Source organism: Bombus impatiens, unplaced genomic scaffold (assembly GCF_000188095.3).
Source record: "Bombus impatiens unplaced genomic scaffold, BIMP_2.2 scf_0033, whole genome shotgun sequence".
Classification (NCBI taxonomy): Eukaryota; Metazoa; Arthropoda; class Insecta; order Hymenoptera; family Apidae; genus Bombus; species Bombus impatiens.
In genome coordinates this window covers 1721383-1738940 of record NT_176452.1, presented here as the reverse complement: position 1 = coordinate 1738940, position 17558 = coordinate 1721383, and the positions used below count along the sequence as shown (strand labels likewise).

Below are 17558 nucleotides of genomic sequence, written 5' to 3'. Positions count from 1 at the left end.
TTTACCTCATTCTTTTTAATAAACTATGAACATAAAAAATATAACTCTAGCGCTATAAATAGCGCTAACTTATTCTCGCAAGTTAAATTTTAAAATGGCGGTAATTACATCAATTTCACTTTATATCATCTTCGGTATCATTTACTTCGGTGCACTTCGGTTATCTTCGGTATATTTCGGTATATTTCTTACCGCCAAACATGATACCTATATCAAGAGAATATATTCAAAAAATATGCACAATACAAGACAAATAGTAGAATTGTAAAAGAAGAAGAGGAATCAAATGATGTTCATGAATTTAAGAGAGGAAGCAAGTGCGATGGAATCAAACGCAACTCGTTATTTCATAGTCTAACCATGTGTTCTACGATCAGTGAATCATATTGTTTGAAATTTTTGATAATACAATTGCATTCAATAATGTGTGTAATAAAATAATGTTTCTTTGTAATAATTTCTGTCATATTCGATCACCTTCTTCTATATAAGCACTGACTACATCTGCACGTCATCCCTGCCACTAGTCTACTACAGCGAATATCCAATGTCACGTCTATTATGTATCTTGTCTCTGAATTCATGTAGTATGAATGTACATACATTTTACACACAGAATGTTATATGTACTGAAATGATAAGGTCGCGTGTGACACGAAAATGGTAATGGGACTCGTATGGTAAATCATAAACGTTTCATAAACTAATTTCACAAGTTCTTCGCCAGATGGCAGATAGTAGGACGCAATAGTTTACGATGTATCGATTGTCGATGTTCATTTCAATGTCTTTATCGAAAAGGAACGAATTGCGCAAATTATCAGTAATTTTAATCGCTATACATATTTAATCCTTCAAAGCATGAATCGTTTATCTGAATTCCCCGTGGCCGTACGGTGAACTCATCGATTAATCGTGTAATTCGTGACGCGAAACCGCTCCCGTTTGACATTACGCTCGAGATGATTCGATAGTATCGAGGTTTTTTGGCAGGTCGAAAGAAAGATGTCCCTCGATGGTAGATTAGAATGTTATTAGTCATTCGGTGTCGTGTTTGTAAGTAAATATCAGCTGGATGCGTAGAGAAGAACGTAACGTAATTCCGTGACAGCGCGTAACGGACGTAACTGTCGAACATAGATCGATTAAAGGAACCACGTCGAAAATGGGTCTTTTCCAGAATTCCTCGCCTTTCGACGCTGACGTTGGTGAGTGGCAGACTTCTCCCTAGCCTTAATTCACTTATAACACGATTGTTCCTGCATCAGACTACTTTAACCCCAGGAAACAAATTTTAAATCCTATGACAGCTCGTATCTATTGTTTCTCTGTGCATACGTTGGATCTGGCTTTTCATTTTTTTTTTTTTATGCAACGTCAAAATTCCACGTTTGATGGATGCATTAAGCGGTTGTTGACATTTGACCTCTAATTAAGACATCAGATTTTGCGAATTACTTCAACCTCGCTTTTGTATCGCCTTGACCGATTACTCCCGTCACGTCTACGAAAATGCTCGTTCATTCTGATAAAAGCATAAATCACGTAGAGAAATATTCGAGACGTTCAAATCGTAAGAATTTCCTGAATGCTAACTGTTCTTTTTGGAATTCATACACGGACAGAGCCAGATTTCTCTTTAATTTGCAACGCGAAACGAGCCTGATACGAGCTCACACCTTTTATTATTTATTCAATTTGTTAGGAAGTTGTGTACAAGTTGTGGTACAAACATGTATATGAGATTGATACTCCATGATGTTCATATGTTTGAGGAAATCATTGAAGAAAAAGAATAAAGTTATCATATATATATATTGCCTAATTTAGATATTCAGTAGTACTTTTTATTAGGAAATTTGCGATTGGAATGGAATAATGCAAATTGATATTTCTATTTCCCTTATCATATCTTATGCCTTTCTTATAATTTTTTTATAATAGAAAAGGCAACCAGTGAGAAGAATATGTCTATAGAATGGGGAAGTATGTTGGATATTTGTGATAAAGTGGGAACTTCTACCCAAAATGCAAAGGAATGTTTACGGTCGATTGTTAAAAGACTATATTCTCCAGATCCACATATCGTTATGCAAGCATTAACAGTCAGTATATCCTTCAAAATGTAACTTTAAACCATTGTATAACCGATATTGATTGAATGTGGATTTAGTTGTTAGATGTGTGTGTCATCAATTGTGGAAAAACATTTCATCTGGAAATTGCATCAAGAGAATTTGAAAATGACCTGAGGAAGCTTGTTAATCATTCTGAACCAAAGATTGCTGAAAAAATGAAGGTACTTTTAAAGAAATGGGCTGAAAATGATTTCAAAACTGATCCTCAGTTAAATTTAATTCCAAGTTTGTACAATAAACTTAAAAATGAAGGACATGACTTTACTTCTACATCAGATACGGTAAGTTTCCTTCCATCTGAATTCACATATAAGATTCTTATTTATTGCGAAACATATATGGTTGAACGTAGTCTTTTATTTAAATACTAGTAAGATAAGACTATCATTTATTGACGTTCTGTGTTTTTCCTGCAATCATTCATCAAGAGAATAATTATTCCATTGAACCACATGGAATTATTTATATAGATTGATAGATTATTTCGTATGCATCAAATAACTATAACCACAAATAATTGTTGTATTTAGTATATCCATTTTCTTTTTTTTTTTTTAGCCCAAACGTATAAGTGTATTAAGTAAAGATCCAAATGTAGTAACAAATTCACAAGAAGAGGAAGACATTGCAAAAGGTACCTTCAAATTGTTGAAGAATATTTAATAACATTTCCCCTAGAACTGCAAAATTAAATTAATTACTTTCCATTCTAGCCATAGAACTTTCTCTTAAGGAAAGTAAAGCTCATAGTCAAGCATCCTCTTCACATAGCTCACCAGCATCTAATAAATACACCAGTTTATACCCTAATGTAAGTTCTGCACTTGGTGCCTCCAGCAACTCCGAAGGCAGGAAGGTCCGTGCTCTGTATGATTTTGAGGCAGCAGAAGATAATGAATTAACATTTTTTGCAGGCGAAATAAGTATGATTTGTGTTCTTTAAAAATTTAATCTCAAACAGTTATATTTTAATTACAGCTAAAAAGATGTGACTATAATAAATTTATTGTGTAATGATGAAATTATTGTTATCAACTGAATTTTAGTTAACATATTGGATGATTCTGATCCAAACTGGTGGAAAGGCAGTAACCAAAATGGAGAAGGACTATTTCCCTCTAACTTTGTTACTGCAGATTTGTCTATGGAGCCTGAACAGTTTACAAGTAAGATATGAAATATTAAATTATTCATGTGTTAGTTAAAAATAAGTACTATATATAAATTCACATATAGAATTAGAACACAGTAACAAAAAAATGGTTCAGTTTGCTGAAGAGGTAGAAGTAAAAACTGTAAAGAGAGAACCAGAAGTGGTTGAAGTTGAAATAGATGAAAGAAAGATGGACAGACTTTTACATTTATTACATGAAGCTGATCCTCAATGTGATAATTCGGATCCACAAGAAATGCTTGATTTAGAAGGTACTGTATTTGTATCTTATATTGTACTATAGGATTTATTTATTCAGAAATATTAGAAATTGAGATTTCCAATGATTATCCTATATGATAACTTTATTGATAGATGGATTTATTTACAATGGATTAAACAGAAAACAATGGTTATTTAACGTGAACTAAATATAGTAATGTGCTATAACTAAGATAACTAAATGGGCTGCTTGGCCCATTGAAGTTTCCCAATCCTTTCGGCCTGTCGGCACTTAGGCTTTCTCGCAACATTTGTAGTTCACCCGATATTTCTTGGGCAATCTGTCCACAATACCACAATACATTATTTTATATCATTACTTATATTAACTATTAATTTAATAACAATTTTAGAACAAGTTACTGCTATGGGACCGTTGATAGATGCAGCTTTAGAAAAAGTAGACAGGAGGCATGCACAGCTAACTCAGTTAAGTTCTGATCTGGTGGATGCTCTTAATTTGTATCATACATTGATGCGAGAACCACCACCTCCTACACCATCAAATTATACCCTACCTAAGATGCCACCTCACATAAACCCTTATCAGTTTCAAAATCAGGGACCACCACCTCCACATGTAAGAATTTAATATATATTTCAATTTCTTTTCAATAAATGATATTCTTATTTAAGTTAAAATGAAATGTTTGAATTTCTTAGATATTTAATGGAGTACCTCCACCTCATCAAACTTCCTTTCCTGTTGGAGGTGGTCCACCTGGGCCATATAATGCGACTATGCCACCTAACGAATACATGGGTCCTGCAAGCATGCCAAACATGACATTACCACAACATTTTCACGTGCAACCAGCGGGTTCGCATCAGCACCCACCAGGAGGACATCCTCACGGACCACCTGTGCCAGAGCAAAGCAATGTACCTTACTCACATCAAGGGTATGTGTTGATATACACATGATATAAGATATTTGAAAATTCCACTTATAATATATTTATTCAGAGATAATATGTATAGTACATGTAAATAGTTTAATAATATAGGTCTTAATAGCTTTATAAAGAAGAGATTAATACAATATTTAATCCCTTTTGTGACTAAAAATTACTTCTTTCTATTAGTGTAATATGAGAAAGTCACATTAATTTATGATTGTTATAAATCGGTCATTTAAGGGATTAATGAAAATATACGTTAGAAAGAAAAAGTTTATAAAGAAGCATTTAATGATATACAACAGATATCCACCTCAAACTGGTACTATGCCAGGACCATATGGTCCACCAGGACCAACAGGACATCCGGTAAGCCAACAACCTCAATATGCTCCATCAAATGGGCAACACATGATGTAAAGGGATGCTACATGTTTCAAATTCACCCTGTACTGTAACTCAAGCTATACAATATCACTATATTATAATTATTTAAATAAACATACCCGAAGTAGCCAAAGATACTGGGTTTTTGATGAAAGTTTTGCATTCGAAACTTACCGTGTAAGCTTATTACAGGCACATACACGACGAAATAACTAAAAAATGCATTAAGCGAAATGCGAATTATTTTATTAACGTTTGATTACCGTTATGGTATATATTCTTCTCAAAAAGCGTTTGTGTCAGTCATTGATTCAATTTCAACTAACACATTCCTTTGATTCGTTAGCAACCGCTATTTCGTTTCGCATTTCAACTGTAACAACCTCGTTACATTCAAAGTGTTGAAGTGAAAAATAATGCACGGAAAAGTCAGAAAAAAAGAAAAAAATACTGAAATATAAAATCAATTTATAAATATTGATATATTGTTTTTAATCATACGTCGAAATTATATCGCGTAACAATTTTATTATACTTATTTATAATATGTTGTATAAAGTTTATCGTATGTTTGTAATAAGTTCTGAAGAAAACTGCACCGCCGTTTAACGTATAATTACGCTAGTACACAAAAACTGTACACAAAAAATGGTGGAGACTGTAATCGAAAGAACTACCGTATTTTATAGTTTTTTACTATCATTCATTATTAACAATTATGAAAGGTCCTTAATATACGATTGTTAAAATATGAAAATTCTTTCCTTAAATAAAAAAAAGAAATACAGAAAGAAAAAGAAAGAATTAAAGATCATAGTAGCTTTGAAAGAAGCAGCTCGAATTAAATATTGTCGAGGTACATATAAATTTAAGAACAATTATCACGACAAGACGTTTGAACTTGGTCTAGTCTGTCCACTGTGTATAATAAAACATATTTCCTATTAATCGCTTATCGAGAAATCTGCGAGAAACTTTTTATGAATTGTTAATGCATAATACTCGCATATAGTTGCGTTCATACCGTCGTAAAAGCGGCCCTGTCTGTGTTAAAGAAAAAGACGAAAAATAAGAAAAACATAAGGAAAAATACGACTGTATTCTTTTAAACTTACATTAAAATAGGATTTAAAGGTTTAAAATTAGAATAATGCGATTCTCAAGGATTTCTTTAATAGGCCTTTATTTTTAAGATATTTATAAGTGAAGTTTATATTTCGAAGTTAAAACATGATATTAGTACCAATTTATAGGCCAAGAGAAAGTTTTAGTAGGTCAGTGAGTGAATCACTGTTAGACTGTAATTTCAGATTTGTTGAAGTACAAAAATGAGCAAGGAAAGTAATAAACCCGATAGATTATGAAAATTACTTTTTGCATATATGAAACATACAATAGAAAAGATACTTCATTCGCATGAATTTCTCACGTTACATTAAGTCTAATAGTAAAATGTATATAATCCCGTATTTGAAATCTGTATACTAATTATCACTCTTATTTGATTTGAAATAGTTTATATTTCTTATGAACTAATTAAAATAGTTAAATTAAAGTGTTTCTTTTTTTTATGTATATTATACTTTCAATTTAACTTCTCTTTATACAAGTTACTTTTTTCTAATTTCTTAGTAATTAATAAGCAATAAATATCTACATACACACGTCTAAAAATAGATTGTTAATAAGTTTGAAAGAATTTGATTCAAAGCTGAAAACAATCTCAAATTTAATATAACTTAAAGGGGTTGCTTCGTAACTCGAATTGAAAATTAAACGCATGTAAAGAATTTCTTCTAACGAAAATATTGTAAAGTACATCATTGTAAAGTATGACATCTTTCCATCTAATGAACATTGTAATAAGCATATATATAAACATTCTTATAAAATGTACAATCATTTAGACTCTTAGATTCTAAGTTTTCATTAGGTTCAAGTATGCATTTTTTTATCATTTTTCAAGTTTCATTCGAGACACTGAGTAACCCCCTTAATGTTTCTCAGAAAAGACAGGGCGCATTGATACGATAGTGCAATATATACTTGGGCGGCATAGAAATTTAAAAGGAACGGAATAAACTGCGTCGATAACGTGTAGAAAGAAAAAAAAATGAAATAAGATCATGTAAAAATCTTGTAAAGCAATGTCGGTAAAAAGAAGCCACATATGTGTAAAAGTAAGTCACATACAGATGTATTGAGCGAAAAAAAGAAGACTAAGGAAGAGGAGAAAAACGTATACTGTACTTTGTATATGTACCTAGAGAAAAAAAGAGAGCGAGTGAGAGAGAAAAAAGAGACATAGAAAGTGATAGAGGAATAGGTCTTATTACAAAAAAAAAAGAAAAATAGATGTAATTTACATTGTAAATGTTACGTTGCCATTAAACTCTCATTATTTACGTAAGTGATACTGAATTCCTTTGTTATATTTTTGTGAATCGTATCGTTCAAAGTCTGTAATATAACATTTAGTTTTTTAGTATTTCAAAAAAAAAAATGATCTTGAATCATCTAGTTTGGACATCGTCTAATGTACAGAATAAGTCATACATAAGGAAAATAAATGATACGTTTGGATTTGAATAATTTACTCTAACACTAATATTTATATAATCTTAGATCCCTCTTCTTTTCTATCACCTTATATACACAATGTCCTAATAAAATCGATTCAAGATTGCTCATGACATTTACGTAAATAGAAAGATCACGTGTTTTACTTTTTACTCTGTGGGATTTGACAGGAAACGATCAAACGTTCGCAGTTAGATGTTTGAAGAAAACCTTGTTTGATAGAAACTGATAGACTCATAAATAATATCAAAATGGTTTTGAAAAAAGAAGTATAATATTTATTCAGTGTATATTGTTTTATATTGTACTATTATGTATTGCGTAGTGTGTCAACATTTTGCATCGAATTGTATTTCTGCAAAGATTTCTTTAAGGATCGTTTACTCCTTTAATCTTTCTTCTCTTGTTCTATTTCTTTCATACCGTTTACTATCTTCCCTTCTTGGTGCGTCCATGCTCTATCGACCTTCTGAACGCTCTTACCACGATCGAATCTCACAATAATTGCGATTCCCAAGAATTGTTCGAAATCTCGTCATCTTCTCTGAACACAGTTATCCAGCACCGTGTTTTTCGCGCACGATCCACTCATTACTCAAGATTTATGGTCGACGTAGTGGTGGATTTATCGTAAAAAGGTATCATTTTACAGTGCCGTCATCGTCGTAAATCATCTTACATTTCTATGAAAAGCTGACAACATTTAAAAGACCGGAATCTACGGCAACACCCTAATACAATTAAAAGAATAGCGATAAGAATGGTCATTTCCATTTATCATAGCAATTTGAGAATTATTTTCAAATACAATCGATACAGAAAGTTATATCGAATATTAATTTTGTGTAATCATATTATTGTGAAAAATTTTCTATGTAATAAATATTTTTAAATGCAATGTTGGATTATATAGATTATAATTAACATCCTATACGATATGCAACTTAAAAATTTTCTTTATGAGAAATAGGATTATAGGATTCGTTATAGATCTTCTCAACTTAATTTGAAATTTAGAAATATGAAGAGATTTGGTTCTGGTATAACATACTAATAAAAGACAAATGAAACAAAGGTGAAGTGTATATCTTTCGAGTCATGTTGGGTAGACAGTTAAATACAATAATGATTATAATCTACTATTATATCCAAAAATAATTATTGTTTACAAAGCTTATGATAATTTGATTACACAAAATTAATCTTCCAGACAACTGTTTTTCTACCTTATCGCCATAATAATGATTTTCTGCAATGTAGCGAACCAGGATATTAATAAATGCATTAATAATTGATCGTGGAATCCTCATAACTGTTAATCTGGCCAAAGATCGATAGAATAATGAGTCGTCTTCCTTGACAATGGCAATCTTAGATCGACAATGAACAAAACAACCTTGACATTAACATTCTACTTCCTTCAGTTTTGTATTCTTTTAATTAAAAAAACAAAAAAAAAAAAGCAAAGCGATATATTTACAAAGGCTTCGTAACACGAAACTGATTATCTTTATTATATTCGATTTAACGAGTTTGTAGAAAATTATTAGATTATCATTTCTGACGTTATCGAAACCTATGAGACACCTTGTATATGACGTTCTCTAAAACCGAACATCTTTTGCATATGGTCACGAGTATGCGCGTGTTTTTCTTATTTTGTTCCATTAAGTTAAAATGTCAAGGGAAGGTATATTAGCATAAATATTAAGATTTTTGAATCCTATTTCTTCTTGAATAAATCTTCTGTTTATCCAGATTTTGCAAAATTCCATTTGATTTGATTTACAAACACAGTTTATTTATAAAAATGTCATACGAAAATTAATAGTTCTTATTTTCGTTTAATATTTTTAAATGCTTTAGCCTAGGATCGTAAAAGAACGTGCAACTAGTACTTATATAGAAAAGTATAAAAGTTTCAACTTTTACTTCTTCATATTTCACTATATGTGTATAATCGGCATTGCAAAATGGTATCTTTAAACTAATAGTAAGTTTCAACGAAGAGATTAAACAACACGTACGATGAACTCATGACTCGTTTGAAGCAGGTTAAATTTAGGTCCATACTCATCCCTTTCACTATATAGAGGTAATCCCATAATGATTAAGAAGAATTTTACGAATCAACAACTTTAACGAGCTTGTCCAAATTGCAGGTCATCCCAAATGAATTAACAGAAATCTTTTTCCTACCTTTCGAGCAACAAGGTCAAAGATGTGGCGCGTCAAATACGACAATCATTAAATAACGATCGTTGACCTCGTGTTACTTCTATCTTTCAGAGAAATCAGCTTTGCCTATTCTGGTAATCTCCTTACAAATATTTCATTTCTTTTTCTTTACTAACGATAAGTTACTTAATAGTAATCTTTAAGTTATTGAGAATAGTTATCTCGTTGAAGAAATGGAACGTATCAAATATATAATTGATTACTTATCGATTGAATCAATCAGATTTAAGAATTTCTATTATTTACGTTTTTTATAAAATTCAGATCGTGCCACGTTCTTTACAAAGACCTTTATCAACGATCGCGTGATACTGATCTTCGGAATAATTATCTCAATGTAATCATTTCTTGTCCTTGCAGGATAAATTTTTGCATCTCCTGTCCTGATATAGTATAGTAACAAGTTTTGACCTAATTTTTCGAGGCCAACGATACGAATAAAGAACGAATGCTACAAGATGGAAATATCTAATATTCGCCCTGCTGTAGAGGAAAACGTATAAGAGACGATGTTTTCTCAAGAAAGGATAGGTCGTACTCACTGGAAGAAAGAACAACTATACGAGTTTATCTTTGTCTGAGAACTATGAAATCAGCATATTTACATACAGTATTTTTTTTTGCTATATAAAAATTGAATAAAGATAAAATAGAATTAAGTTGTAACAGTAACTTAGCAATACATCTTCCCTCGTTTTCCATGAATTTAATTGTTCGATTTTGCGATATTTCTTCCTAATCAGATTTCATATTTTGTACCTTATACCGGCACAAGGATTGAAAATTTTAAGGTTTCAGGCTTTTATAATATAATTGTAAAACGCACTGTACTTCGCGAAACTTCTCCATGGAATCGATATAACGATAAGAAAGGACGGACGTATCCCTTTGTGACTTTGTCGATCCTTCGAACGTCGTTCAAGATCGATCTAGTAATCGTTCGATCTTCCCATCCGCACGTACAATGTTGCGACATTCGTGTTAAATGCTGTTTTGCAAGTCCATCCATCGTTGCAGTTTCGTCAGATGTCTGCAGTTAATCGTGAATCAAGGATGCTCTGCATTCCAGGATATTCTCCTTTTACGAATCTCCGCGGTCTACTGGATTATCGCGGATGTTCTATGCATCGTATAGTAATGCGTTATAATAGAATGCCACGATAGCCACTCCCGCATCAAACTGAAGCTGCAATACGTTCGTCAAACCACAGATTATGCGGCAGATAAAAATCTGCTAATGAATCTGGACAATAATTTTAATAGCAATAACGAATATAATAATTTTACACGCGATGACCGAATCCAACTATAATTTCCTGTGACATTTAATAAATCATATTGCCCTTGAATCACTTGCGATCACTTGCTTCGTGGAAGTAGCATCGCCTCTCGTTAAAAACTCGATTTACAACAAGAAGCAATCCTCATTTCCCTTGAAAATTCTTTACGAGCATCCTTAATTTTGTATAAATAAAACATGCCGCGCTATTACAAGACTCGAAGAATAATTAAATGATCTTTGCGAAGATGTTCATCAATGTGTTTTATCTTTCTTGTCTTCTCTCGATATAAAAATCGTACGGAGGCGAATCGACAAACAGTTAGGGTGTCCGTTAAAGAAATATTTTCTTAAATCTTTACAAAAATAAGCCAAAGAGATACGATTGAATATTTGTAACAGAGAAATTCTTTCTGCGAAACATCTTGTACGTATTTTATATGATTAACAAAGATTTTGACATTTATAGGATAGGCATTCTAAAATTTGTTATCGGTCAATACAATTTGGGGAAGAAATTTTTGAAGATAAATTATAATTTGATCGTTTGGAGATCCAGCGTCCTCGCGCGATAAAAATTTCGAGTAAGAGGCGGCTATTGAGAAATTTCGAGAATCTATCATCTCGTAGCTCCGCCAAAGCGGCTCTCTTGCAATTGCGTTTCCGTGAGAAATACATCCTCGAACGTGAAACGTTTGAAGCTTAGATAATTGGAGAACGGAAACGGAGAATAACCTAATAAGATCCGACATAATTAACAAAGTGCACAAGAGCAAAGTTCTTTTTTTTTGTGCTACTGTGTTCGTCAATGATGCGCGTGAAATTGATAAAAACATTTTGTCAGTCTATCGAAGCAATTTTTTAACTCGAAGAATCTTTGATCTGAAATTATCCTTGGAACTTATTTTTAATTCCGTATTTCACTATTGGTAAATCAGAATTTTTTAAGCAGAGATACCGTGACATAAAGTGGCCAAAAGTTGTGTTAATCTCGAAATAAAGTAATAACTAAGGTAGAAACGAGCCATTATTGCAAAACGTGCACTATGTATTCGTTTGAATATTCGAAGATATAAAGCTCGTAATTTATTTTTCGAGCGTTATCGATTGTCAGAACAAAAAGAGAGAATCTATTCGAATATTTAAATTGGCCAAGCCTTTCGTGTATTATACCGAAGGATTCATTTGCGCAAGAAAATTAGATTTCGAATATCTTATAATCGCAAGATCAATGAAAGACGAGTCATTTTAGAGATCGCAGCGAAAAGGAAACGTACATCGTAGCGCTGACTTTCGTAACTGGTGTACCGAGGCGAAATCGTGCTATCGAGATGCATAATAATTCACACCATTGTCTCGAGACAATGTTTATTGTTTTAGATACGCAACTTCACTACATATTTCATCTGAAAAAAGAAAGAAGAGACAGACGAAAATGTATTTGACATCGAATGACAGACGAACGGTAACTTTAGCAATTATAAATCGGTATAATAAAATATGTTAAGTTATGTTTCTTTCGATATAAATTGAAAATAAATGATAATTTTCCTATATGCATGGCATATGCAAATTTTGCTCCTTTTACACAATTTGTTTCCTTTGCATCTTCTCACCAAAAAAATTTAAATACAAAATTTTACTTCTTTCTCCGAGCGTTTTTACTTTGTTATTTTTATTTGTAATCTCTTCATCAAGACAGAGGCTAAAAACTATTGAGAATAGAGAAAATGATTAATCGAATTGGACGTTGTTACGAGCATTTTGAATTCACCTTTTAAATAGAGATTGCTCATAATGATGATGATGATGAAGTTTTAATTACTACCTTCGACTGCTTCGTTCTTCGGTTGCTTTCCCCATTTATGTAATTTTTCTCCAGAAATTTAGTTTTATCCTAATGTGACAACATCTACGTTCTATTGAAAAAACCAGTCACCGCCAGGTGCTTAACGATGATCTTAGGACAACTGTAATAGCATGACTCTTAAGCGACAATTGTTAAGAAGATTTCTAAAGATACAAAGATTAATGCAACTCAAAATAATAGATAATACGAGCAGGAAATATAATAATCTACCTCTAGAACAAATATGCTCGAGCAACTTACTGGCGTCTTATTTCTACAATTATTAAAACTAACAATTATTCAAATTAAAAAATGCTTCTGACAGAATCGCACTACTGACTTTTAATTGCTATTTTTAATTATCATTTTATTGAAAAATTAAATACAAGAGAATAGAGAAGGATCAAACATTGGTTTCAAAACCAGATACATTCAAAATACACTCAACTATTTCAACTTAACTATCAACCTGACAATCACTAAACCGAAGTTGTAAGTCAACGCTAATACATCAATTGCTAAACGACACTATAGAAGATTCCCTTAGAAGATAAATCACAGTCAATGTATTCGATAATTATCCGATGAAGGAGCGGACACATTTGAAAAATTTCAAGTTTATCGTGTTCGCGACGTTATTTAAGCTAGCGCGTCATGACTGTCCATTAAATAGCGTAAATCACAAGCATGCAAGGACATGAGGCGTAAAAGGATGTTCCCTGTCGGCTACGTACTTAATCTAAATGAAGTACAGGCGACCTTTAAGGGTCGGAAACAAATGCTTTCTGGAATTTCGTAATTTCATGCGACCTTAAGGCGGCCTTTCTCCCCGGCGACAATTGAGACGATCTCGTGATGCTGTTTACCGAAGTTTTAAACGTTACATAGCTCGTTTATCATTCGCCACGAACGCGAACAGAACCGGTCGTTCGAAGCAACTAAATTCAAGGATCGCCAACGATAATTAATTATTTATTATTCGACGACCCTTACCGTTAAGTCTCAAACCGCATATTTGGAATCTGGCATGTAGACGCTACGATTGTCAAGTTGCACGGATTATTTTTAGTCGTTTTAAAATAAAAAAAATTAAAAAAAAAAGATAATAAACGTTCGATGACCGTACTTGTTTTGTATTATTTTTGTTTAATTTGGGCTTTGGGCAAAATTTGGAAATAAAGAATTATCCCGATTTCACGGTGTTTAGTTCATTCAGGAAAACGAGATTCGAATTCAAGAACAGCGATCGGCATTTTCCAGGACGGACCAAAGTGAATTTATGGATTTCAAACACGAAATTGAAAGTTTCCCTTTGCAGGTATTAAGAGCACGTATCGGTGAGTAACAAGTGTTCGAGGAATTACCTATTCTACGATGAAAACATTACATCAATCGGTGATCACAACATTTCTACGTATTCGTGAACAAAACGTTGTTATTGCAAATTCCAATAGAAAATTTGCCTTTCTCTTCCGTACACGTCGATTGTTTGTCATTAGGAAATTATCCAATTAAAAATTTACTTCAATTTAATTCAATTAAAAATTTCAAATGATAACTGTATTGTCGTGTCACAAAATTAGTTTTCATTTGTTTACCAACAAACTCATTCTCTATAGTAATTATAGTAGTTCCAAGTTGTAGAAAATTGCAATCGATAAAATCCGTAGATGTTCATTCAATGCTAACTACGTGTTTGTTTTGACGAGGAACAGTGACTTTAATTTAATATGTGTCTTGCGTATGTATCTTTGTTAAATCATTCAATTCAGGAAGTTTTATCTTGTGACATAAGATTCACCGTTCGTTACAAGAGACGGTACCTTTTATAAATAGATCCCATTTATTTCTTCGAATGATTATACCCACTAAGTCTGAGCTCCTATAGATCGCTTAACTCGCGTGAAATCCACGTATCTATTTCCTTTGCTCTTCCTATTTGAACCAAGAGACAAATAACGGTAGAACAACTTTCGTTTGAAATGACATTTCTCTTTCTATTTACCATAATTTATTTTCATTAACGTCTCTTAAAACATCCTTCTCTTTTGTCCAAAAATGCACCTACATTTTGAAAAACAAAAGATTGTTTAGTCACTTAAAATTTTACGTGTAACAAAAGAATAACGAGAAAAGAAATTATGGAAGCAGAAGCTTTTCCTTCTTGTCGCGATAATAGGCGTTCCAGCGTACCAGTTCTAAGAATAGCCAGTTTTATCGTTTTACATTATTTAAGTATGGTTCATAAAGCATCTGATGTGATTGACACGTATCCTGGCGCGTTCAATGACTGCAAATGTGCGTTTAAACGTCTTTAAATACGCGTGCAGCATACTCCTGCGTAAATGACTAAATAAGCAAACTGTTGTTCGATAATAGCTTCATACGTATATGATATGGTATGGAGAATACCCTGATCTTCTTCTTAACGTGAGAACGAATAATTCAAATTACATAAATGATTATTCTTTTTATCTGGGAAAACCCAATATGATCAATGGATAACTACCAACGTTATAGATAAAGATTACAAAGATGGCAAAATATGATAAATCCATTTCTGCTTATTGTTAATTGTATTATTCATCGTACGATTTCTTTAGCCTAAAGATATATGTAAATCTTGTAAAAATAGACGATACATCCACGAAGTATTATATAAAACCAATCGTACAATTAGCCTGAAGATCATTAATGTTTACATGAAATCCAAATTCAGAAACCAAATAAATATAGGTATACATATTAGTATCGCTAATACAAGATTAATTGGCGGTGTATCGAAATTAAAAAATATTACAGTCGCAATTTTTAATCGTTACTCTATAATATCCTTTATAAAGATCATGTCATTCCCCTATGGTCATCAAATACTATGTTTATCCAAACTGTCTTCTCGATGAATGATTCTCGATGAATGGTTCTCGATGAATAAACAAAACACAATAAATATACCGTACAATAATATAATGGAATCGCAGGTGACATTGACTACCATCCTGTTCTCGTCGGTATCTTCGATTACTACAGTGAAAGTTAACGAGGCGGTACATCCTCAAGGTCACCGGCAAAGAAGGCCGAAGAGAGCAGGGAACAAAACATGGAGATACAATGTCCAGTCTTTCTGAAATTCGCATACATTCGATCAAGATCAAAAGTGACCTTTTCCATTTTATTCTTCTCGAAGAGAAGATGATGAGATCCTCGCGGAATTACGAACATCTGGTTCGTTACGTTACGTAACAAATTACGTGCGTTTTGTACCTATCATCTCTTTCCCTTTCCTTTCTTCTGTCGTTTTTTCATTAATCGGCTTCCATTTATTCTGTGCAAGGATGACCATCGATACGAAGCGTGTCATTTGTTACATAATGGAAAAGCGTACAAAAATTGTACGGCTGATTTTGCATTGAATTTACTGTAACCAGCAAAGGAGGATGTTTATGGCATGTTATGTCATGAATTTATTGCAAATTTGATAACACGACGTTCTTAAAATATACGTAAATGTAGAAGTCAGTTGATGGCGCAAGATATATTTGTAACGTTTGGGATTTTGTAGAAATATTGAAAAAGAATTTCGAAATATTAAATGATATTACATATTGAAAATATATATATAAGAACATACGAACACTAATAGGAAAGTTTAATTTCATTTTTATTATATATATATTATATAATTATTTTTTAATTATATAATTTAATTTAATTATATAATTATATAATTTATTATATATATATATATATATGTATAATGCAAAATATATTTTTTATCTTACTTTGAAATCTTTAAATCTTCGATGCATAATGTAAACATTAATTCCTCTGATTTGCAAAAGCTTTAATTTGTGGAGGTGAAACGCTCTTGTATTTCACGAATGTCGCGATAAAATTCAAGTACAATGTCATAAAGTACTTCCCACGTGGAGAATCGAAGGCATAAATTTTGTGAATTTCAAAAAAAATATATACAGTATCGATTAAAATGGCCATGCGAATTTTTATGCAGCGTTATGTAACGGTTACAGTCACGCAGCAAACATTAATTTTAACGCATTTCTATAATTAAAGCGATCATTTCCATGTGAGTAATTTCATGGGAAAAGTACAAAGAAAACTACCGAAAGATGAGTAAAATTTAATGTAATCAGAATAAAATTTTATTATTATTGTATTAGAATAAATTTTCTTTGAGATTGATATTCAACAAAAAAAATAATCAGATCCAATCGAGACTAATATGGTTCTATTTTATTATTCATCGCAGTGTTGTTAAATAAAAGTAGAAACCTATATATAAATATATAGCTATGTTAAAGTCATTTTAGAAATTTCAATTGTAAAGTAAAGAAAATTTGGGAAAATTTTCACAATGCTTTTTCCTGAATGGACGAAAAGGTATACTATGTTACGTAAATATCCATAAATTGTCAAGTATCCAAATCATCTATTATTCATTGCCTCCTACATGTTTTTTCAACGTTTCAACTTTCTTCGAAGCAAATCAAATTCAACTCAGAAACAACTCAAATTCACACATGAAACGAAACAAAGAGCAATCTATCGCGTATTTTTCACGGATATGACGACTTAAGCGAAAAGGAAAGCTTGCAGGCGATGTTTGCATGTTACAAAGAATATTTACGCGAGCAAGCGAAAATGCATTTACTTGTAAATGTGATGGAATGCAGGGAAAATACGTTTCTTCTGGGTCGAGAGTCAATTATCGACTCGCGCCTAACCAATGGCC

At 32.2% G+C, this 17558-nt stretch overlaps 2 protein-coding genes across 13 annotated transcripts in view; one reads left to right on the top strand and one right to left on the bottom strand.

The window, feature by feature from the left end:
• LOC100747913 (mucin-3A) overlaps positions 1 to 630 on the bottom strand; it is a 29163-nt gene extending 28533 nt beyond the window's left edge. For all 12 annotated transcript variants that reach the window (XM_033321848.1, XM_033321867.1, XM_033321869.1 and 9 more), the window contains exons 1-2: positions 478 to 630; positions 6 to 207 (exon numbers count right to left, since the gene is read on the bottom strand). The gene's annotated coding sequence lies outside the window, so the exon portion shown is untranslated. The remainder of the gene's footprint in view (positions 1 to 5; positions 208 to 477) is intronic.
• A 143-nt stretch (positions 631 to 773) lies between these two features.
• LOC100747791 (signal transducing adapter molecule 1) lies at positions 774 to 7455 on the top strand. Its single transcript, XM_003484985.4, has 10 exons — positions 774 to 1208; positions 1945 to 2105; positions 2174 to 2419; positions 2697 to 2772; positions 2852 to 3061; positions 3185 to 3304; positions 3375 to 3563; positions 3927 to 4153; positions 4237 to 4475; positions 4778 to 7455. Exons 1-10 carry the CDS (start codon positions 1166 to 1168, stop codon positions 4890 to 4892), a joined length of 1626 nt encoding a protein of 541 aa, XP_003485033.1. The 5' UTR covers positions 774 to 1165; the 3' UTR covers positions 4893 to 7455.
• Positions 7456 to 17558: the final 10103 nt, after the last annotated feature.

Coding starts and splice junctions, on each gene's coding strand:
- LOC100747791 (XM_003484985.4), top strand. CDS start 1,166: ATGGGTCTTTTCCAGAATTCCTCGCCTTTCGACGCTGACGTTG. Junction 2,106..2,173: donor TCGTTATGCAAGCATTAACA/GTCAGTATATCC, acceptor ATGTGGATTTAG/TTGTTAGATGTGTGTGTCAT. Junction 3,564..3,926: donor AGAAATGCTTGATTTAGAAG/GTACTGTATTTG, acceptor TAACAATTTTAG/AACAAGTTACTGCTATGGGA.